A 23,655-nucleotide genomic window follows, 5' to 3' on the forward strand; every position below is an offset into this window, starting at 1 on the left:
TCAAACCTATTTTTTTATTTTAAAAAAAAATCTCAGATAGCTCCATCAGTGACAATGAGCTCCAAACCCAGGTTGATCTGCTAACTGATTGGTGTGGGTGAGAGGCTAGGACCTCCACCAGATAATTTGCTCTCTGGCTAGTTCACCACAACACTCAGTCTGATAGTGTGTCATTGCTCATTATCTCTTCATTGGATAGGACTGACTTGGATTTTGCTCATCTCAATCAGCGCTGCTAGGTGAAATAATACATCTGTTCAGCTAAACAATAATGTGTCCGAATACATTAACACACACTGCAGAGATACTGACCAATCACAGCCCCTCGGTTCTGCCTCTTCAGGAAATCCCACAGATTAGTGGTTGGAGGGGAGATGGGGGGAGGAGTCACTAGAAGATAAAGAGAGTCAACAATGCTGACTATGCCACTTACCTCGCACTCATTGCGAGTATGCACAAACACACACAGCTAATTAGGATCCAAATAAACACTCAAAACAACCGACTACGCCACACACACACACACACACACACACACACTCGCATGTACCACAAACTCAAAACATGAACACACCTTTAGTTTTTTCTTTCACAGTCTGAGTATTGGTCTTCTTTTCAGGTGTTTTACAAGTCTCTGGCTTTTTTTTGGTTTCTCTATTCCTGGCTCTACTGGCCACTATACTAACAGCTCTACAGGTCTCTCTCTCAGTCTCCTTAAGAGTCTCTGTACTGGTCATTTTCCCAGTGTCTTTGCTGGTCTCATGGACTGTCATGTTTCTAGTCTTACTACCTAACTTTTTGACAGTCTCTGTACTGGTCATTTTCCCAGTGTCTTTGCTGGTCTCATGGACTGTCATGTTTCTAGTCTTACTACCTAACTTTTTGACAGTCTCTGTACTGGTCTCTCTGCCAGCGTCTTTACTGGTCTCTCTGCCAGCGTCTTTACTGGTCTCTCTGCCAGCGTCTTTACTGGTCTCTCTGCCAGCGTCTTTACTGGTCTCTCTGCCAGCGTCTTTACTGGTCTCTCTGCCAGCGTCTTTACTGGTCTCTCTGCCAGCGTCTTTACTGGTCTCTCTGCCAGCGTCTTTACTGGTCTCTCTGCCAGCGTCTTTACTGGTCTCTCTGCCAGCGTCTTTACTGGTGTCACTGCAGGTTTCTTTGCCAATGCGTTTATCCACTTCCACCCCAGTCTCCTGGGTCATTTGAATGGTTTCTGGGGTGGCCTCTCTGTCCATCTCGGTCTCATTGTCTTTGTCAGTCTCTTTCCTGGTCGGTTTCTCCTCTCCTACAGATGTAGGGGCAGGTTCTGGGGTAGTCTGGCTCTGGTCTCTGATCGAACTGGAGGGAACTAAGAAACAGCAACATCATCACCACCTTCATCACTAAACCCCAATGTTAAATGTCTAGTTGATGTGTTACCCTCTCCCTCCCAGCTCTCCTTCCCCTCTAACTCACCCAGTTTCTTGCCAAGTGGTAGCATGGGCATCAGGTCTCCCATGTTCTCTCTCTTCTTGATCGCCTTCAAGATCACTAAGGCTACAGAATACAGAGTTAATCACTCACACAAACAAAGGTGACCAAACAAATGTACACACACACACACACACACACACACACACACACACACACACACACACACACACACACACACACACACACACACACACACACACACACACACACACACACACACACACACACACCTTTCTCATAGATGACGGACTCCCCGATGTAGCGTTGCAACATCATGAACTTATAAGGGATAGAGGGAGAAGGAGAGAGCGAGGGATGAGGACAATGCATCACTACAGGGTATAACTGTGGGTTTTTTGTGTTGGTTTGGAGTGTTTTACCTAGACATGTCTGGTGGAGTGTGTGTGTGTGTGTGTGTGTGTGTGTGTGTGATACCTGTAGACACCCCATGGCATGTATTTTCTCAGCCTGTTGTGCCAGGTCCAGCAGTATTTCGCTCCTCTTATCAGACTCCTCTACCTCTTTCACAGAGCCTGGATGGGCACGCTCCTACACACACAGACATGTATAAGAGGGCAATAGGCTTTTTTGTTGTTGTGTTGGAGCAACAAATTGGTCAATCTTTGTGTGTATATTTACCAGGAACGTGGTGACATGTTCATAGCTGTGTATGTGAGCGATGCTGAGTCCGTCTGACAACTTCCTCTCACACAACAAACACAGGAAGCCCCAGCCTGGAGACGAGGCCCCGGCCCTAGTAACACTGTACTGAACCAGGAACTGCAGACCTGAGAGAAAAAAGAAAGAAAAATAGAGTTATTGACCTGAACACAGAGGTGAGGGGTAATTCTGATGGGAACTACTTTTCTAGGTCTAACAGTGTATCTCGAACACGGGTAAAACATGCTTCCCCTTTGTTTTATGCTTAAATAGAGGGTATGTCATGGTCTTGTTAACTTCTTTTGGATAGGGGGAAGTATTTTGACGTCCGGATGAAGCGTGCCCAAATGAAACTGCCTGCTACTCAGGCCCAGAAGCTAGGATATGCATATAATTGGTAGATTTGGATAGAAAACATTCTAATTTCGAAAACTTCTAAAATAATGTCTGTGAGTATAACATAACTGAAATGGCAGGCGAAACCCGAAGACAAACCACCCCCTCCCCCAAAAAATCATCCTACCACTGATTTCAATGGCTGGCACTTTTATAATAGGGTGAAATCATGCCAGATTGTTGACATCTAGTGGAAACCCAAGGAACTGCAGTCTTTAGAGTTTCAGGCTGGTTTTTGGAAAATTTAGCCAGAAATTGTAGTTTTTCTAGGTGGCATTTTGGCTGTAGTGTTTCCAAGCGCGTGAATGAGTGCCTTCTTTGGTATTTTTCTCCGGTAAAGACAGTAACGATTCTCAGTCTCAAATTGTATCGTTTATTTGCGTATTAGGGTACCTATTGTTTGATTTATAAACGTTGATTGACTTGTTTGGATAAGTTTATTGTTAACGTTTGGGATTAATTCTGTATGCATTTTGGAGGGAAACCGAGTGGATTATTGACTGAAGTGTGCCAGCTAAACTAAGTTTTTATGGATATAAAGAAGGATTTTATCGAACTAAAAGGACCATTTGTAATGTAACTGGGACCTTTTGGAGTGCCAACAGAAGATGGTCTTCAAAAGGTAAGGCATATATTATATCGCTATTTCTGACTTTCGTGTCACAACTCCCTGGTTGAAAATGATTTGTTATGCATTTGTGTGCTGGGCAGTGTCCTCAGATAATCGCATGGTTTGCTTTCGCTGTAAAGTCTTTTTGAAATCTGACACGGTGGCTGGATTAACAACAAGTTAAACTTTATTTTGATGCATCTCACTTGTGATTTCATTTAATTATTTATAGTAATTTGAATTTGACGATCTGCCATTTCACGGGAAATTGTCAATGGGACACTAGCGTCCCAGTCGTCCACAAGAAGTTAAGCCATTAAGTAATTAAATAATAAATATGGTTTAAGACTTGTCATTAAAACATCTCTTCCAATGGACAACTGGTTTCCATAATGTATTTACTATCTTTTTGGAACGGGATTTATTATGAACACTGTTGTTTGGATTCCATAGGTTTAGGACAAAAGAGACTCCCCTCTAACGTATAAAAGGGTGTTTGAGATGTCGAAGTTATGTCTTGAATACTGTTTGTCGATACCGAGAACAAAACGACAAACACTTGAATCCAATTCAAGATTTTCTTAACAACCAGCCAGGAAGAGTAGTATAGAAGTAGCATACAAACGGAGTCTCCTCCACCTCAATCTATGGAATCCATGCAATTAATACTCATATATCTAAGGGACAGAGCACCATATAAAAGGTAAGGAAACTAAATGCATGTGTAAACCACATATTCCCTTGGACGCAGGATGTTCTAACACTGAAGTCATTCAGAGGACAGACTGTACTGTGCAGTATGTGAGTGGTCCAAGAGGATTCAGAGGCCTCATTGTTACATACATCAGTAACACAAAAAGGATACAGAGGCACAGATGGTAAAACAGATATTTCCACAAAGCTAGTGCTTAATACCCATCAGAGGGTAAGGTAAGAACCTCCACAACAAGCACTTACTGTTTGTATAGCATTTGTGCTTCTGTATGTCCACTTCCCATATGTCCACTTTGTCTAATTTCTGTATGCCTGCTTTCTGTGTCTGCTTCCACCTCCACTTTACAATGTTTTTACTTAGTTTAAACCCTTTCGATTCAGTTTTCATTTTGGTCTGCACTCACCCAGCATAGGAATCCTCCGGTCTTTGTTTTTCAGATGGGCGGAAAACGTCAGCGGCCTGTCAACTTTAGGATAACACACAGAGACAAACATTCGTAGAGCCCTGATTGCTCCTCTTATGACACCAGAGAAACTTTATGATGAACGTCTACTAACCTTTTAGATAACGATGGAAGTTCTTGAGTTTCTTCATGGCTTGAGGATGAGAGTGAGCGAGCGCAAGAGAGAACAGACAGAGGACATGAATGCAGGGGGTGCTAGACTTTCGGCAGTTGATGATGCAGCCTACCTACAGAGGAAGAGACTGCGAGGTGCCCAATGAAGAGCGTCGGTCCTGTCTATCCGACTGACACTTCTCCCTCCCTGTACCGTCGACACACCCTCCACTACAACTCTCAACTGCATCAACACTATCAGCATCAACATTATAAGCTGTGGAAGACCAGCGCCTAAGACTGAACCTGCCACAACCCTACATGTTTTTAAAAGTGTCTTTGAGATGCCCTTTGTAATGAAATGCGCTATATAAAATAAATATATTATTATTTTTAGTGGGGAGATGTCTTACCGGAGGAGTAGGAGGACATCTTAATGCTGTGGAAAACACTGTCAGGAATATCAAACACCTGGGGGAGAGAGGGCAAGAAATGGAATGAGACCATAAACCTTCACATCTCCAGAGCAACCTCCCCTTCTCCCCCCATCCTTCCCTACCTTCAGTACATTGTCTCTCTCTCCTCGGACTCTCTCCTCCTCCCAGGCCAAAGTCTTCAGGACCTCCAGGCCCATCTCTGTCCCCCACCCGAATGGCAGACACTGCGGACTCTGGTACATCTGATACAGAGAGATAGTTGAAAGTGGGAGCTCTAACTACAATGTATACACAGACTTTATAAAGCATTCATAATGCTTCATAAGCACAACTTAGATGTGTGAAAAATCATTTAGAAGCAGCCATAGCCATAAAGGGTGATATAAAAAGCAACACATATACACACTGACCAGGGTGCGTCGAAGGTGGAGTGTGGAGGTGAGGTGAGTCATGACGAGATTGGCAGGGATTATCTCCTGACAGGTGTGACACAGGTAGAAGGGTGTTTTCCAACACTCAGTACTCAAACACATCACCAACAGATAGACACCTGGGAAATGGAGTCCGACAGAGTACAGTATGTATGGTAGCGCAAATAAGACAAAACAGCATAATAAAATTTAATATTAAAGTCTGATATTTTTCTGAAAAGAGGACACCCCTTTACCAATAATTGGTTCAGTTCTTTCTGAGCTCCGGATGTACTCATACAAGGTAAAGGATGGGATGCAGGCTATACCAACGGCAGAGAGAAGGGAAGGAAGAATGTTGTCAGTGATCTTGATGGCCAGTAGAACTGGACAATGAGATGAACGCATTAAACATATACATTTCATTGGAGTCAGAAAACTCACCTTTACTGTCCTCGTCCCCTGAGAAAAAAAAAAAAAGAGTTCATAAACAATGTAACTCAAAAGATGTACAGCATAATGGGGAAACGATGCAGTAGTTGATTTTTTATGGTTGGTTGTTAACATCACTAGTACCTGGTTCAAAGATAACTCCTAGCATCTCCTTGTGTTTCCAGTGACGCACATGTAACTTGTACTGCGACACAGACTCACATAGCACGTTGCAGTCCTGAAGTGGATACAGAGATGGCAGGGATGCACACACACACACACAATTGTTGAGCCTCCTGTTCCTCAGAGTGTGTGGGAGAGGGTTTAAGTATTTCCAGATGTAGATGTAAAGTAAACATGTTGAGCAGCCACCATGCCAACATTACAGAGAGGAGGCATGTCACCAGTCCTGGAGCAGGACCTTAACCTGGGGTTAAGTACTGAAGAACACTTAACCCCAGGTAAATTAGAAGTTGTGGCTGTGTTACCTTGTGTGAGGAACAGTATTCCTCACCTGACAGTGCAGTCGACAGATCCCTCTCTGGCTAGTAGCTTTGGTAACAACTGGAGCAGTACTTGCTGTAGCTACAGTCTCAACAGCTGTAGGTGTGACATAAGTCTTCTCTGGGCTTGACTTGGTCTCCATAGGAACAGCTTCAGCAACGTTAGTCATGGTAACATCTTTGGTAATATTTGACCCTTCTGAGGAAGGAACTAAAGAAGATCCAGACAGAGAACATCAGAGAGTTACAGAGTCCCTGACTGGCACAACTCTAAACAGAGAAAGAAGGGGATAACACTTGATTTGGATAGTCCTGATTGGCCATCTGCAGAGCATCTAGATAGTAAGTCTATCAACAAACAATCTGTTGATAAGCAACTGCTTGGTAATGTTACGGTTAAGAATAAGGGTTAGGGCTAAGGTTAGGGCTAGGCTAGGAGTTAAGTATAGGGTTAGGATAAGGGTTAGCTAGACTATCCAAATAAAGTGTTAGCGAAGTGGGAGAGGCGACATTGAAATCACTTGGCCAAACACAGAGCAGAAGTAAGAACAGAGGGAGAGAGGATCAGGAGTCCTGCCAACCTGAAACACAGTCAACTGATTAAGGGAGGGCAATACCTTATTTTCTATACAGTCATACTTTACTTTAATTATTCTACATCAGCACATTCCACTCTCCATAATCTCCTCCACATGCCCCCTTCCAGATCTGGAAACCACCTCAAAACTCATTCTGCTATACATGATATGTCCTGTACAGGACCACTCCGATGACCTCTCTGCTCTAGCAAACCTGGGGTGCTTTAAGCCTCAGCCTTAAATAAACCAGGTATGCAGGTAGGGTGCGAGTGTGCTGCGTCTGGGACGTGTCGTGGTCATTTCCTGTATTACTAAATGATGAGTTACAAACCACACACCACATAAACTTCATATTTTAATAATATGAGCTTCACCATAGCCCTGTGACTCTCAGATCAATTCAGTGTCTATAAATTAATTCTCTGAGAGTGCTTTCAAAATAAGACTTAGTATCTTTTATAGCCAACTCACATGATAAACCACAGATATTAGGAACTTCAAAGGGCCTTTTACTTGAGAGAGAGGAGTATCCCATAGCCAGATGGCATTAGTTATAAATTATTGTTCAGTTTGGTCTCTTAGACGAGGTTCTACTTCTCGTTCTTGGTACTTCATAGTACCAAAACATTACCTCATCCAATGGCATATATCAATTGTCAATTCTAGATACTCCCATCTCAAATGCACGCCTTCTCCTGGGCAAGCTCACGGAGCCTCTAGGTCATATACTAGGTCAAGATAAGTTCAACATTAGAGGGGACATACAATGGTTCCAGACACTGCCATACTCCTCCCCCCAGTGGGAAAAGGAGGGAGTGACTGGAGTACAGACATAGTGGAGCCTTTCACATGGTTTCACAGATATATTCATTATGAAGACAATGTTCAAGCTGGATTTCTCCCTTTCTGATATTCTGCCTATTACCAGACATGTAAAAGACAGGCCTGACCTCTCCCCTCACTGGGCCCCAAGTGACTTTTCCCTAGAGAAGGGAGAGAAAATGCAACTGCCAACAGTATAGTCCAAAATAAGACATTCTAATGACAAGTAAATAAAACATCTTATTTATCTATGTTACCTAACTAATTCTGATTCAGCTACGACAGACGATTTAAAGAGGGGTTGTACGGGCTGATATCGCCTCATTTTAGCCAACTTTTGCCAATTAGTGTCAGTGCTTGACTGAGGTGAGATCAGACCGCTACTCTTCAGGGAAAGGGAAAATTGACTAGGTATCTCCAACTGGATGGATTCAACTGAAATGTGTCTTCCGCATTTAACCCAACCACTCTGACTCAGAGGTGCGGGGGGGGGGGCCTTAAGAAAAAAAAATATATATATTTTTTTTTTTATCGACATCCACGTCTTCGGGGAGCAGCGGGTTAACTGCCTCGCTCAGAATGACAGATTTGTACCTTGTCAGAGTCGATCCAGCATCCTTCTGGTTACTGGCCCAATGCTCTAACCACTAACCAGAGCTTCCGATGTGCGACCGCAATAAAGTTGAGGTTCAATATTCAGACTTGCAGCTCTATTGGGGATAGTTAGGGACCATCAATAAATTACACAATGTACATGGGACAATATTTTCACACCTTTCAGTTAATGAAATTACAATATTTGATTACTCATTTTTACAATTGGTGAGGTTTCTAAGTAAGTGAAATTTGGAGCTATCAAATTTAGAAAATATTGTCACATTTACATTATGTTAGTTGACATTTCTGTTGAATATCCAACTTCCAATGTTACCACGGTCAGTGTGAGCTCTGAGAGAACACTTAAGCATTCACCCAGGGTTTATTCAATATTATAAACTGGGTGGTTCGAGTCCTGAATGCTGATTGGCTGACAGCCATGGTTCAGACCATAAACCACAGGTATGACAAAACATGTATTTTTCCTGCTCTAACTATGTTGGTAACCAGTTTATAATAGCAATAATGCACCTCGGGGGTTAGTGGTATATGGCCAATATACTACGGCTAATGGTTGTATCCAGGCACTCCGTGTTGCGTTGTGCGTAAGAACAACCCTTAGCCGTAGTATATTAGCCATATACCACACCCCCTTGTGCCTTATTGCTTAAGTGACCTGCACAGGGGAGACCTTTACTGGACGCAGCCAGCATTGGACTCTCTTAGACACAATTACAGTTTAGCTTACATAGCCAGGGAACATCTGGTTTAGATTAGAGGTCGGATGATTAATTAGGGCCAATTTCAAGTTTATAACAAAATCGGTAATCTGCATTTGTGGAGGCCGATTACATTGCATTGCATTCCACGAGGAAACTGTGTGGCAGGGTGGCCACCTGATACGAGAGTTCAGCTAGGTGCCAAGGTAAGTTGCTAGCTAGCATTAAACTAATCTTATAAAAATAAAAAAAATCTTAACATAATCACTAGTTAACCTAGTAATATCATCAACCATGTGTAGTTAACTAGCTTGTCCTACGTGGCATATAATCAATGGGGTGCCTGTTAATTTATCATCGAATTACAACCTACTTCGCCAAACGGGGGATGATTTAACAGAAGCACATTCGCAGGATAAAAAGCACAATCGTTGCAAGAATGTACCTAACCATAAACATCAATGCCTTTCTTAAAATCAATACACAAGTTTTTTTTTTTTTTTATCTGCATATTTAGTTAAAATTAATTCATGTTAGCAGGCAATATTAACTAGGGAAATTGTGTCACTTCTCTTGCGTTCAGAGTCAGGGTATATGCAACAGTTTGGGCCACCTGGCACGTTGCGAACTAATTTGCCAGAATTTTACATAATTATGACATAAAATTGAAGGTTGTGCAATGTAACAGCAATAGTTAGACTTAGGGTTGCCACCGGTTCGATAAAATATGAGGAAAATTACATAATTAGTCAAGCTATCCAATATTTTACTGTTTAAAGAATCGTCTCGTTATATGCTAGTTTTTTCTAACTTTTCTAACTTGTCTTTGTGGGACTGGGTCATGAGACTGGTCATATAGATAAGGTCCACTTCGGTGCGACCGCAGCATGTGACATCCCGTGTGTTTACTATCTACAGAAAGTCACATGTATGGAAACTTGCAGAAAGGAGCACAGTGTTTTGCTGTTGTGAATGCAGTTAGCCCGAGGGCTCAACCATACATCTTAAATGTAAAACAGACAACTAATTGTCTTTACACACCATCTGCTGACTGCCACGTATATACAAAAAGGATGTGCTTCTCTATAAAAGCAGAGAACACTGTTCGTTGAGCTTTTTGCAAATCTTATAAGTGTTTGAAAGAATCTGCAGTCTCTCTTCCTATAGAATTGCTACCACACAAGTCATCAGCATCTGGCTATGACAAGCATTCCTCAGAGACGAGGTCTACCCCAAACTATTAAATAAAATGTCTTATTATATTCTGTCTTGGTTGTCATTCAGTTAAGTCTGTACTCGATTGAACTATCATTTATGTATATGACTACTATAGATGCCACATAGGCAGCTTTCAACTGGAAAAGTTATTTATTTTGGGGCAGTTCCTCTTCTCGCCCAGTGAGCTAGTCAGGTAGTGTGTACGGCACATTCGTCCAGAGCCACGTACCCTGAACCAGCTCACAGGAGATCCTGCGACATTGTACTCTGGAGGTAGTTAAAACCTAGTCTTATTTATGTTTCATAGTGCTTTTAGAGGCCATGTAAAGAGTTGAACATACATTGAGGCCAACGTCAGGGGGAGAGAGAAGTTATGGAATACCATTGAGAGACTAGTTAGATAACACCATATGACTACCTTCTGCAACCCAGCAAATTTACCAGAACTTCGTTTACAAAGCACTCCAGTAACATCCATAGATCCTGAATACACCCCAGGGTGAATAAACAGCTTCCATCCCCAGGCCATCAGACTGTTAAACAGTCATCACTAGCCGGCCTTCGCACACCACCCTGCCCTGAACCTTAGAGTCATTGAACACTGGTCACTTTAATAAAATGTTTACGACCGGTTTTAACAGTTCAACAGTGCATTCGTAAATTTCAGGCCCAATGACTTTTCCCACATTTTGTTACAACAACAAAAAAAGTCTCAATCTACACACAATACCCCATAAAGACAAAGCAAAAACAGGTTTAGAAATGTTCCTAATGTATATAAAAAAAATAAGAAATAACATTTACATAAATATTCAGACCCTTTACTCAGTACTTTGTTGAAGAACCTATGGCAGCGATTACAGCCTCGAGTCTTCTTGGGTATGACGCTACAAGCTTGGCACACCTGTATTTGGAGAGTTTCTCCCATTCTTCTCTGCAGATCCTCTCAAGCTCCGTCAGGTTGGATGGGGAGCGTCGCTGCACAGCTATTTTCAGGTCTCTCCAGATGTTAGATCAGGTTCAAGTCCGGGCTCTGGCTGGGCCATTCCACTTCTGTGTTGTCTTGGCTGTGGGCTTAAGGTGAAAGGTGAACCTTCGCCCCAGTCTAAGGTCCTGAGCAGGTTTTCACCAAGGATCTCTGTACTTTGAAAACCACCACTATGCTTAAAAACATGGAGAATGGTACTCAGTAATGTGTTGTATTGGATTTGCCCCAAGCATAACACTTAGTAGTCAGGACAAAAAGTTCATTGCTTTGCCACATTTTTTGCAGTATTACTTTAATGCCTTGTTGCAAACTGGATTTGTGTTTCAGAATGTTTTATTCTGTACAGGCTTCCTTCTTTTCACTCTGTCAATTAGGTTAGTATTGTAAAGTAACTCTGTTGTAGTTGATCCTTCCTCAAGTCTCTATCACAGCCATTAAACTGGAACTGTTTTAAAGTCATTATTGGCATCATAAAAATCCCTGAGCGGTTTCCTTCCTCTCAGTCAGAGTTAGGAAGGACGCCTGTATCTTTGTAGTGACAGTGAATCAACACACACCCAATCCAAAGTGTAATTAATAGCTTCACCATGCTCAAAAGGATATTCAACGTCTGCTTTTTTCAATTTTTACACATCTACCAATAGCTGCCCTTCTTTGCGAGGCATTGGAAAACTTCCCTGGTCTTTGTGGTTGAATATGTGTTTAAAATTCACTGCTCAACTGAGATACCTTACAGATAAATGTACATGTGGGGTACAGAGACGAGCTGGACATTAAAAAGAAAAAATGTAAACCCTATTATTGTCTATTGACTTGTAAAGTTAAGTGAGGCAGCAGGTAGCCTAGTGGTTGGGCCAGTAACCGAAAAGTTGCTAGATTGAATCCCAGAGCTGACAAGGTAAAGTTCTGCCCCTGAACAAGGCAGTTAACCCAGTGTTCCTAGGCCTTCATTGTAAATAAGAATTTGTTAACGGACTTGCCTAGTTAAATAAAAAGTTAAATAAAATATTAAGCACATTTTACTCCTGAACTTATTTAGGCTTGCATAACAAAAGGGTTTGAATACTTATCGACTCAATTCTCATTTAATTCAATTTGTACAAGTTTTTTTTATAAAAAAAAAACATAATTCCAATTTTATATTAAATGGGGTATTGTGTGTAGGCCAGTGACAAAAATCAATTGAATCCATTTGAAAAATGCAGACTGTACAAAAATTGGGAAAAAGTCAAGGGGGTTCTGACGATTCTGTGCTTCTACCTTTTGAAGAAGGCATAGCTGCACCTTTTATATTCATATACTACATGGCCAAAAGTATGTGGACAACCCTTAAAATTAGCTGATTAGGCAATTTCAGCCACACCTGTTACTGACAGGTGTATAAAACCGAGCACAGCCATGCAATTGCCACAGAAAAACATTGGAAGTATAATGGCCCGTACTGATGAGCTCAGCGACTTTCAACGTGGCAGTCATAGGATGCCACCTTTCCAACAAGTCAGGTCGTCAAATTTCTGCCCTGCAAGAGCTGCCCCAGTCAACTGTAAGTGTTATTGTGAAGTGGAAACGTCTAGGAGCAACAAAAGCTCAGCTGCGAAGTGGTAGGCCACACAAGCTTACAGAATGGGACCGCCGAGTGCTGAACTGCGTAAAACTCGTATGTCCTCGGTTGCAACACTCACTATTGAGTTTCAAACTGCCTCTGGAAGCAACGTCAACACAATAACTGTTTGTAGGGAGCATCATGAAATGGGTTCCCATGGCCAAGCAGTCGCAGATCACCATGCGCAATGTCAAGCGTCGGCTGGACTGGTGTAAAGCTCGACCGACATTGGATTTTAGACGATTCTGTGCTTCTATTTTTTGCCATCAGTTTGGCAAAGGCCCTTCCTGTTTCAGCATGACAATGCCCCATGCACAAAGCAAGATGCATAAAGAAATTGTTGAGATCTGTGTGGAAGAACTTGACTGGCCTGCAGAGAGCCCTGACCTCAACCCCATCGAACACCTTTGGAATTAATTAGAACGGAGACTTTGAGCCAGACATAATCACCCAACATCAGTGCCCGACCTCACTAATGCTTGTGGATTAATGGAAGCAGCAATGTTCCAACATCTAGTGGAAAGCCTTCCCAGAAGAGAGGAGGCTATTACAGCAGCAACGGGGGACTCCTCCATATTAATGCAAATTCTTATTTACAAATGTTCGGCAAGCAGATGGCCAAAAAGTATGTGGTCATGTAGTGTAAATATTTATATTCTGGACTCAGTCATTGCTCATTCTGATAAGTCTTAAAATTGTTTGTTCTTTTTGTTTTATTTTTAGATTGTGTGTACTGCATTGGACCTGCGATAACATCTGCAAAACTGTGTACGTGACCGATAAACCTTGATTTGAGGGTGACTGAGCAAGAGGCAGAAGTCATACAAACAGAGGGAGGAATAGAAATGGAACAGAGTTCGAGATGTGCTTCTCAACAAGGCAACATGTGAAAACATTCCTTCCCAGTACGTACCCAGTTTGTCTCCAGGTATAATGCTGGTCTTAAGGCTGCCCTCCTTACGAGCTCTCCTAATGGTCTGCAACTTCCTCAGAGCTACAAACAGCAAACACATGTCAGTGTGTGTGTGTGTGTGATAGAGACCCTACAGTGTGTACACACATTTGAGAATCAAAATATGCATGTATGATTGACATTTTTTCAAGAGGTGTGGGTTGCTGAAAGAGTTTCTGAAATAGCAGTTTGCTGGATTCAATCCCATGCTACAGCAGTATACGTGTTCTGGAGGCAGAGGCTTAGACCACATCTATTCATTATTTTAAAGAGTGCGTTTGTATGCATGTCTACTCACCCTCTGTGTAGACAGAAAACTCAACTGAGGAGAACACTGCTGGTTCCAACACAACTTGCTGTAACAAACAGACAGACCATTAGGTTATCAGTCAGATTGATTCAATTATTGGTTTGGGGGTGCAGTCAACAGATATGGGTGTGGTATTGTTCACCTGTATCTCCATATTGGCTGACTGACTGATGTCTTGCACCTGATTGGCCAGGTCCAGGATCATGGCGATGAACCTGCAGCTGTACTCTTTATAACAGTCCTTCATCAGGAGGGTGGAGGGGTGAAACACCTTCTACACATACAGAGGTAGTCAAGAAATACCAGTAGAGGGTGTAACACACACACACACACCAGACTCACACTTGAAGCGGTAATGAGCGATGAAATAGTTGATACACCACCTCACGGGTGTATCCTCAAAAAGCATGCATGAAAAAAATGTGTGGTTAGCTAACGTCGAAGCTTGCTTGCATGAGCTTGCCCTCTTCCGATTGGCTATCATGCGGTCACTTCGCTGTAATTTGCATAATATTGGAAATGCAGAACATTGGTTGCTTGCTCTCTTGTGGTCGACCTTTAAGTCTATGTGCATCTGTCCTCCTCTCCTTTCATTGAAAATGACTGGTTGCTGGTAGCAGATTCTTACCAAGTGTGAGTCCCCAGATACACAAACACAGTTACTTACGAAGTACCAGTAGAGGTGGTCGAAGCCGAGTGTGTGTTGGATGACCCTCCGTGAGGGGACAGGGAGGCGGCAGAGCTGACAGAGGTAGGATCTCCTTTGGCCATGCCCTTCACAGCAGTACTCCACCAGGTGCTCTAGACCTACAGGTCACAGGTAAAGGATCAGAAGTAAGGGGTAGTCACTGACACACAGGTGCGTTCAACAAGGGAAATAGTTTGTGAACATTGGCCAACATATTCTATTTGTTTTGTGTTGGTCGCGATCGTTCGTCAATGTTTGCTAACAGTCGGAGAAGATACTGTACGGCGAACGTAAGTGTCTGTTTTGGGTCTAAACTACCGCTAAAAATAATCAAGTGGCCATGTAGATTTTTAGCTAAGTAGTTTTCAGTTTGAATATTGTCGCTAAAAAGCAACAGTAAACCTTAGAAAATGCAGCTGTTTGTTTCACCGTAACATTTCAGAATGTTCATTCAAAAATCGTTCAATTGAAATTGTTACTCTGGCTACATGTTCACTGCAAACATATGTTTTTGAACTCACCTCAGGTTTATGCTCTGACAAGTGAAGGGTTAAAGTTGATTTTGGGGGTATTCTAAAGAACCCCACCATTGATTAAGCAAATTAATAACGTGCCATTGTACTTATGCTCACTGTCTAGCTGAATATTGAGGCTTCCGTCTGTCTAGCTCTCTGCGAAAACCCGCAGCCCCACATCTGAGAAAAGGGACTGTCTACACTGTAAACATTCACGAAAACAAAAATGTTGAATTCAAGGTTAGGGTTAGCAGTGTGGTTAAGATTAGGTTTAAAATCTGATTTTATGAGACTCTGCCTGTACCAGCTAGTGACCACTCTGCAGAGCTGCCTCCAGAACAAGATTCATGACGAAAAACGCTAACATGCGTAGGGCACTACTTTATTGATGTCGATCTGAGAGGCAGTGTTAGTGCGCTGTGAATAAAGAGACTTCTGAACTAGGAAGTCGTCAACTGATCCTTTATCTCCGTTTGGCAACCTAATAGCTGGGTGATGGCCATTTCCTATGCTATGTAGCAGTGGTTATTAGTGTTGTCACTATACCAGAATTTTTACATCGATACCAGGTTGATGGAAACTGACTAGGTTTCACTATATGGGAGTCTCTGTAACAAAAAAAACACTTCTCCCTCAAATATCTGCTTGGGCACGTCATATAGTATTATGTTCATTGTGTGGGTGTTAAGTAACACTTCTCGGGAATAACAAGCCTCGTTGCACTGGTCATGGAAAACAAAGACTATAACATGCATGACCGTCATTATCTAGAAGCTATGCTGGTAAAGTCACAAAGTGATCATATAACTGACCTGATCAATGAGAATGTACATGTGTAAGTTGACAGTACATAAGGAGATTTAAAACTTAGGTTTGGTAAATAAATACTAATTGGATTCAAGCATTTGTCATAAACTTGTTCAATATTTTAATTTCCATCACAAACCTACAAAAGGTTTAGTATCATGATACCAAAATGATAACACTGCAGAAGTGACAGATTTTTCCCACTTTTTAAGTTTTCGCTCAATTATTATTTATTTTTTTTGAAAAATCAATAAATGTGTTAAGTCCACAACGACACTTAAACCACACAAAGATTGCTGTTTGAGTTACCTTTTAAATTAAGTGGCATGAGATTAACACTGTTTGGTTAGCAGTGTTTCTGTAGTGCACATGTGATGGAGTATGCAAAACAAATGTCCACTGGATTGATGCAAATAATTAATTTGCCAGGTAGGCATAGGCTAATCTGTACTTCATTTAAAAGGTTTTTGGGAAAGCCTTTCCATCTACCTGAATACTTATTATTTAACTAGGCAAGTCAGTTAAGAAAAAACAATATTATTTACAATGACGGCCTACCCCAGCCAAACCCTCCCATAACCCGGACGACGCTGGGCCAATTGTGCGCCATCACTAACGGCTACACAAAGTGTTAGATAAACACGCACGGCACACACACGGCACACACACGGCACACAAATCACTGATGCCTTCGGCTCATCTCTTATGATAAGCTTGGACAAATGAATACATTTTCTAACAGGTTCAATACATTTAGTTTATTTTCAAACTTACGACACATTTGACAGAAAGTAACAAATTCTAATAGTGAACCACTTTTCAAGGTATAGTATCGAAAAAGTCTCGGTACACTGTGCAACGCTAGTGGTTATGGGTCTCTAGAACCAGAGTCTACTGCGATGTGCACATGCCATTTTGAGGTCACTGACATACTGTGTCACAGCCTTCCTCTTCCCCCCTGCTACAGTGTTTGTGATAATGGTTCCTACCCAGCAGAGGGTGTTTCCTGTTGGGGTCTCTGTGGTACTCTTGTATAGTCATCCTTTCTGGTCTGTCAGCTAGAGAGGAAGAGGGATGTAGTGAGAGGAAAAAAGGGATAGATTTAGTCAACACATCAATGTTAAACTAGATATAAAGAAGTGATTGAAGAGAAAAGGACATGCACACTCACCTCTGATACACTCAGCCAGCCTGTCAGTCTGAGTCAGGGCCTGCATGACTGAGAGACAGAAAGAAAGTTAGTTAATCGTGTGGAGTAACTTCTTACTGTACCAATGAATAGCAGTGATGTGACAGTTGTACCTTTAGAGTAGCCACTTGTCTTCAACTTCACAGACACACTCTTAGGCATGTCCAGCACCTACACACAAATACACACACGTGAGTAGGCCCGACACGGCACACACACCCATCACAATGAGAAAACCAGTACAGTTACCCGTAGCACTCCAGGTCCATTCTTGTCCATCTCTTTGACAGCTAGCGGCCGTAGGAGGTTCAACATATCCATGTTAGGCATCCAGGAGAAACTCAACACATCAGGGTCTGTGTAGCTCTGATACACACACAAATGAAACAAAACCAATTACAGCCTACTCTGGCTACAGTTTAATTGGTGTGTGTGTGTGTGTGTGTATTTACATAGTAGTTGGAGAGGTGGTCAGCAGAGAGGAGGTGGTCTATGATCTGTCCTGGGCCACACTTCTCCTCACAACTGTGACAAAGGTAGAAAGTATCCCTCCCCTCTGGACTGACACACAATGTCACCAGGCACAGACCTGGGATATACACAAATGAAGAAGTCAGAAAGAAACAAGTCACCAGGCACAGACCTGGGACATACACAAATGAAGAAGTCAGAAAGAAAAACACACACACTTACCGATGATGGGATATGGGGTGTTTGTGGGTTTCCTGGCCAGATTCTCCAGAACCAAGAAAGGGGCAAAGTAGACTAAACAAAAGAAAGAGCAGAGAGATCAATCTAGTCCATTCACATTGTGAACATTGAAGAGGTAGGGGCTAGGAGAGCAGGCTAGGGATCGAAATGGAATAGGGCCATAACAAAACAGATTCAGACTTGTCTACCAGTGTTTACACTTAAAGTCCACTGTTAACTACTTTGTTAACTGAAGACAGCAGAATTGGCTTACCTTGACCGTGGTACTCATCTGAGAGAGAGAGGGGAAGAGAAAGTGGGAGGGTGAGAGATGTCGTGGAAATAGGAAATATTGGTTAAATAATCTCTCAGATACTGTGAATTCAAATAGACTTTATTACAAAGTAACAAGTAGAGTTGGTTCATGGAGCAACTGCCGGACTGAGTCCACTCCTTTTATACAAGTTTCATAGCCCCTCCACGTTTTGCTAATAACCATATCTCCTCAGCTTCACTCCACCATTGTTTCCAAATCTAAGTCCTTCCCTCTAGGCGGGGTTTCTGTCACAGATCCCCCCCAGTACTGATGCTCAATCAATCCACCAGTTCTGGAGGTCTACGTCACCGGCTTTCTAGGCTTCACTGAATGAGACTCATTATCAACCCTGGACTGTCTTGTTTGATTACACACCCACACACACACACCCACGGTTCCCATTTCCCCTGATTAGTATATTATATGTGCCCCCTGATCCCTCTGTCTTTGTCGATTATTGTTCACGTCTGTATTGTCCAGTGTCGTTCAACAAGGTTCCCCTCGCTCTTTTGTTTTGGTACATCCCAGTGCTTTTGTATACGTGTTTGTTTTGGGTGTATTAAACCCCAATTATGTATTCCTGTGCCCATCTCCAAATCCTTTATACCAGCGTGACAGTTTCCCCTCCCTCTAGTTCCTTGGATCAATTATATTGGTGGCGCGCCTATACATAATCTCCAAAAAGTACAGATTACTATAGGCAATTATAAGATTGCTACATGCCATTATAGGTTTAATTATAGGTTTAAGTACAGATAACTATAGGCCATTACAGAATTATACCAATAAATACACTTAATCCCAGGATTACACAGTGTCTTTGCTCACTCCCTTTAGTGCCATTCAGCCTTTTGACAAGAAACACATTCTCTTAACAGAAAACCCCCATGGAGACAAAAGGGAAAACAGTTAGCCCTTCTCCCAAACTGTTACTTTTTGAATTAAGATTTATTGTCTCAGAGACACAGAATAGTGACTGGGTTGACAGAAAGCAACCATATGCTGGTAACCTGGCACAGTGCACAGACCATACCCAAGGTACTCTTATCGGTTTGAGCGTTGGGCTGGTAACCAATAGGTCGCTAGTTCGAATCCCCTAGCCAACAAGGTGAAGGGAAAATTTGTTTTTAAAAATCTGCCAATGTGTTCCTTCAGCAAGGCACTTAAAGTACCTACCTAGTGTTTCCAGATTTATATGAAATATGATCTATAATTACTTACAATATCAGTGAAATAGTTATCCTTCCAAGAAATTGTAATCATATGCTAAAAGGCAGCTTTTCTGTGCGGGAATGGTGTAGGCCCCAACAAAAGTGGGCGTATACCGGCAATTACATTTTTTTTTTTTTACACAAGTAGACCGTTGATTGGCCAGCTCATCCTCAAGTAGATAACATGTTCGATGAGAAAATGGCAAGCATTTTTTAAACAGTCCGCGTGAGATACAAGTTTGAGGTTTTGTTTTTCTCCGATTTATGAATCGGCCACAAATACAAATATAGGGCATCTTCAGTAAAAATATGAACTTTTAAAAAAGTGAGATTTTCACTGGACAGTTACTTTGTTACACTGCAACCTTTCTATATCCGTTTTTGACATTTTGGATAAAAATCTAACACCCCAAAAAACAATTCCAAGCATTCTGCAACAAGAGACACACCCTACCTGTCTGGAAGAGCTCTGCCACTTGCTGTAGTTGATGGGACAGACAGATAAAACATGTAGTGATTTTAATGCAAATTTAAAAAACAGCAATATGAAAATACTAATGTCTTAAACTTAAAGCACGTCCTTGAACAAAAAGTACACAGTTTCAGTTCATCACAAGACCTTGATTTCCTGCTGTGGTTTGTACAGGCAGTGTTCCTATGGCAGGGGCAGCAAACAGTCTTCCTGCAGAGCTACTGGCTATTGTTCCAGCCCTGCACTAATACACAAGATAAATAACCTGTTCATTGTGGCCATGAACTGAAACAGATGTATTAAAGCAGGGCTGGAGCAAAAGCCTGCACCCTCAGTAGCTCTCAAGGAGGGTTGGCCTGCATAGCTTAGAAATGCAGTTTGTACAAAACACATCTTGAACAATTATGAGCTGCATGACAATCGCACCTGTTGATGTTGCTTCCTGCGGACATGCTGCTTGAAGCGGCGGATGGTGTCAAACTTCACACCACAGTCCTACAGCCGAAAATAACCATTTATCATAGCCACTACTTACAAGAACTGTATACAAGTCATATATGGATAGAATAATCACATTGACAAAAAAAATGTGTCAAAACACATTCACATACCAGTCACGCATATGGAACATGATAAGGGCCAGTTTGAAAATTATAAATGCATTTTTCTATCAGTGTGCATGATTCATACCACGATTAAATTGCAAAGTTGAAATAAAAAGTAGAAAATGGTTCAGAAATTCTAAATGGTCATTGGAAAAAGAAGCCAAATAAACAGAAAATCCTAAATGCACTGTGCAAAATGAAGTCGAAAGTGGATGTTTTCATTTTTCAAATAACCAATTTAACGTTCTCACGTAACATCGTCCATGTTAATTTTCAGTGTATGGAACAAATGCAACTAGTCAGGTCTAAGGCAATGATAGGCCTACTCATCATTACAGGATGTACCAAACTGACAATTTCACTTTACGTTTAAACTGTCTTTGTTTTAAAAATGAATTAAAAATATATAAATAAATAAACTGCAAAAAAAGAAACGTCCTCTCACTGTCAACTGCATTTATTTTCAGCAAATTTAACATGTGTAAATATTTGTATGAACATAAGATTCAACAATTAAGACAAACTGAACAAGTTCCACAGACATTCCATTTCTGTTAGTCACATAATGTGCCCTTGAACAAAAGGGGAAGGGGGGTGGTCAAAATCAAAAGTAACTGTCAGTATCTGGTGTGGCCACCAGCTGCATTATGTACTGCAGTGCATCTCCTCCTCACGGACTGCACAAGATTAGCCAGTTCTTGCTGTGAGATGTTACCCCACTCTTCCAACATATATAATAATAAAAAAAATATATGCCATTTAGCAGACGCTTTTATCCAAAGCGACTTACAGTCATGTGTGCATACATTCTACGGGAGGGGGGTCCCTGGCGTTACAAGCGCCATGCTCTAAACTGAGCTACAGAAGGACCACCAAGGCACCTTTCCTGACACTTCTGGGATCCGGACGTGCTCAATGGGATTGAGATCCGGGCTCGTCGCTGGCCATGGCAGAACAGTGACATTCCCGTCTTGCAGGAATTCACGCACAGAACGAGCAGTATGGCTGGTGGCATTGTCAAGCTGGAGGGTCATGTCAGGATGAGCCTGCAGGAAGGGTACCACATGAGGGAGGAGGATGTATTCCCTGTAACGCACAGAGTTGAGATTGCCTGTAATGACGAACAAGCTCAGTTCGATGATGCTGCGACACACCGCCCCAGACCATGACGGACCCTCCACATGGATCCCGCTCCAGAGTGCAGGCCTCAGTGTAACGCTCATTCCTCCGATGATAAACGCAAATCCGACCATCACCCCTGGTGAGACCAAACCGCGACTCGTCAGTGAAGAGCACTTTTTGCCAGTCCAATGACGGTGGGTTTGTGCCCATAGGCGACGTTGTTGCCAGTGATGTCTGGCGAGGACCTGCCTTACATACAACAGGCCCTCAATCCAGCCCTCAGTCCAGCCTATTGTGGGCAGTCTGAGCACTGATGGAGGGATTGTGCATTACTGGTGTAATTCAGGCAGTTGTTGCCATCCTGTACCTGTCCCGCAGGTGTGGTGTTCAGATGCACCGATCCTGTGCAGGTGTTACACGTGGCCTGCAACTGCGAGAAAGATCAGTTGTCCGTTCTGTCTCCCTGTAGCGTCTCACGGTACAGACATTGCAATTTATTGTCCTGTCCACATCTGCAGTCCTCATGCCTCCTTGCAGCACGTTCAAACAGATGAGCAGGGAGCCTGGGCATCTTTCTTTTGGTGCTTTTCAGAGTCAGTAGAAAGGCCTCTTCAGTGTCCTAAGTTTTAATAACTGTGACCTTAATTGCCTACCGTCTGTAAGCTGTTAGTGTCTTAACAACCGTTCCACAGGTGCATGTTCATTAATTGTTTATGGTTCATTGAACAAGCATGGGAAACAGTGTTTAAACCCTTTACAATGAAGATATTTGGATTTTTACAAATTATCTTTGAGACAGGGTCCTTCTTTTTTTGCATAGAGAGCTCTAATTCCATGTGAATTCACAATGCAGCGCTGCTGCCAGCAACAGTTTGGGTCTCACTGAGCATCCCTTTCAGATGGTTAAGGATTGCACCTGTGCCACAAATATTGTATCTCAATTCCAAATCGTAAAGTTTGTATTTCGTTCTCAAAGTACTGCCATTCAGGACTTCGCTGCTGTCGCTTGCCTTTCTCTGCTATTTTTCCAACTGATGTAGTGGTGGCGAGTCGACTCCAAAAATATATTAACTACGCGAATGTACAAAATATACCCCAAAATGTACGTGCACAAATTCACGCAAAATTTGGCTTTTAAAAACATGTATTTAAAAAAATTTGAGAATGTGCTCACCTCCCCACAAACTTTAGACCATGTGTTAGTGAGAAGAGCGAAAATCAGAAGACCGGGTTCATATTCCTGAAGGAGCCATACAACAATTGATAATGTGCATTTCTCATTTAAATTGGACCTAGTAGGCCAGTAAATAGATAGGCTATATGGATTTCAAGTTTTGCAATATCATAGGCAACGTGAGTTATTATACCGGTATACAGTCGAGTTTAACAGGCGAACAGTTTATATTTTACATTGAAGTAGGACCTACTGTAAGTACTATTATTGCATCTTTTTGTAGCCTGCCTTAAGACAATGTTTCAGAATTCGATGGTAATCAATCATAGTTGATGCAAAACATTGTTGAATTAAAACATTCTGCTGACACGTTCACAAGAATTTGCCATTGTTTTCTCTTTCAGAAACTGACAGTCCTTTTCCAGATACAGCCTAAATTACTGCTAAAGATTAAAACATCATGCCAACAAAGTAAATAGACTTGTAGCTTATGTAAATTATTTGACAGTATGCTTAGGCTACAATATTGCTGTGCAATAGCAGTGCGACATCATTGCCTTTTTTAATCTCTGAGGCTATACAAAGGCAGGACATTGAATCCCAATAATCTATTGATAAACTAAAATATTTACTTATTTCACATGCCATGGCCTAATGTCAATAGTTCCAAATTATACAACAAATAAAGGGTGTTATTGTTGCCATAAAAAGTGTTTAGGCAGAGTTATTCACAAACACAGTGTTATGACTGGTCTGATTTATAAAATGAGAATATGCGTATGCCAAGTTTATAATTCTGAAAATGTGTCGTTTCAGAAATGGCACACACATATATTCAGTGTAAATTTACACAACAGTTTTAAGAGGCCAAAGGGCACAAAAACAGC

At 41.9% G+C, this 23,655-nt stretch overlaps 1 protein-coding gene across 1 annotated transcript in view; it reads right to left on the reverse strand.

Moving 5' to 3' along the window:
- Positions 1-23,655, reverse strand: part of LOC124012246 — a 93,805-nt gene that overhangs the window by 68,334 nt on the left and 1,816 nt on the right. Inside the window, exons 3-30 of the mRNA XM_046325720.1 lie at positions 20,294-20,362; positions 19,850-19,874; positions 18,143-18,160; positions 17,872-17,943; positions 17,631-17,767; positions 17,428-17,544; positions 17,292-17,349; positions 17,161-17,208; positions 16,979-17,047; positions 14,647-14,786; positions 14,122-14,253; positions 13,968-14,025; positions 13,631-13,711; positions 6,204-6,403; positions 5,834-5,927; positions 5,702-5,719; positions 5,515-5,580; positions 5,258-5,397; positions 4,970-5,089; positions 4,824-4,881; positions 4,412-4,450; positions 4,258-4,320; positions 2,113-2,261; positions 1,909-2,022; positions 1,704-1,752; positions 1,456-1,536; positions 575-1,348; positions 313-390 (exon numbers count right to left, since the gene is read on the reverse strand). Coding sequence (XP_046181676.1) covers positions 313-390; positions 575-1,348; positions 1,456-1,536; positions 1,704-1,752; positions 1,909-2,022; positions 2,113-2,261; positions 4,258-4,320; positions 4,412-4,450; positions 4,824-4,881; positions 4,970-5,089; positions 5,258-5,397; positions 5,515-5,580; positions 5,702-5,719; positions 5,834-5,927; positions 6,204-6,403; positions 13,631-13,711; positions 13,968-14,025; positions 14,122-14,253; positions 14,647-14,786; positions 16,979-17,047; positions 17,161-17,208; positions 17,292-17,349; positions 17,428-17,544; positions 17,631-17,767; positions 17,872-17,943; positions 18,143-18,160; positions 19,850-19,874; positions 20,294-20,362 — 3,067 coding nt within the window. The remainder of the gene's footprint in view (positions 1-312; positions 391-574; positions 1,349-1,455; positions 1,537-1,703; positions 1,753-1,908; positions 2,023-2,112; positions 2,262-4,257; positions 4,321-4,411; positions 4,451-4,823; positions 4,882-4,969; positions 5,090-5,257; positions 5,398-5,514; positions 5,581-5,701; positions 5,720-5,833; positions 5,928-6,203; positions 6,404-13,630; positions 13,712-13,967; positions 14,026-14,121; positions 14,254-14,646; positions 14,787-16,978; positions 17,048-17,160; positions 17,209-17,291; positions 17,350-17,427; positions 17,545-17,630; positions 17,768-17,871; positions 17,944-18,142; positions 18,161-19,849; positions 19,875-20,293; positions 20,363-23,655) is intronic.

This window comes from Oncorhynchus gorbuscha, linkage group LG24 (genome assembly GCF_021184085.1).
Source record: "Oncorhynchus gorbuscha isolate QuinsamMale2020 ecotype Even-year linkage group LG24, OgorEven_v1.0, whole genome shotgun sequence".
NCBI lineage: Eukaryota > Metazoa > Chordata > Actinopteri > Salmoniformes > Salmonidae > Oncorhynchus > Oncorhynchus gorbuscha.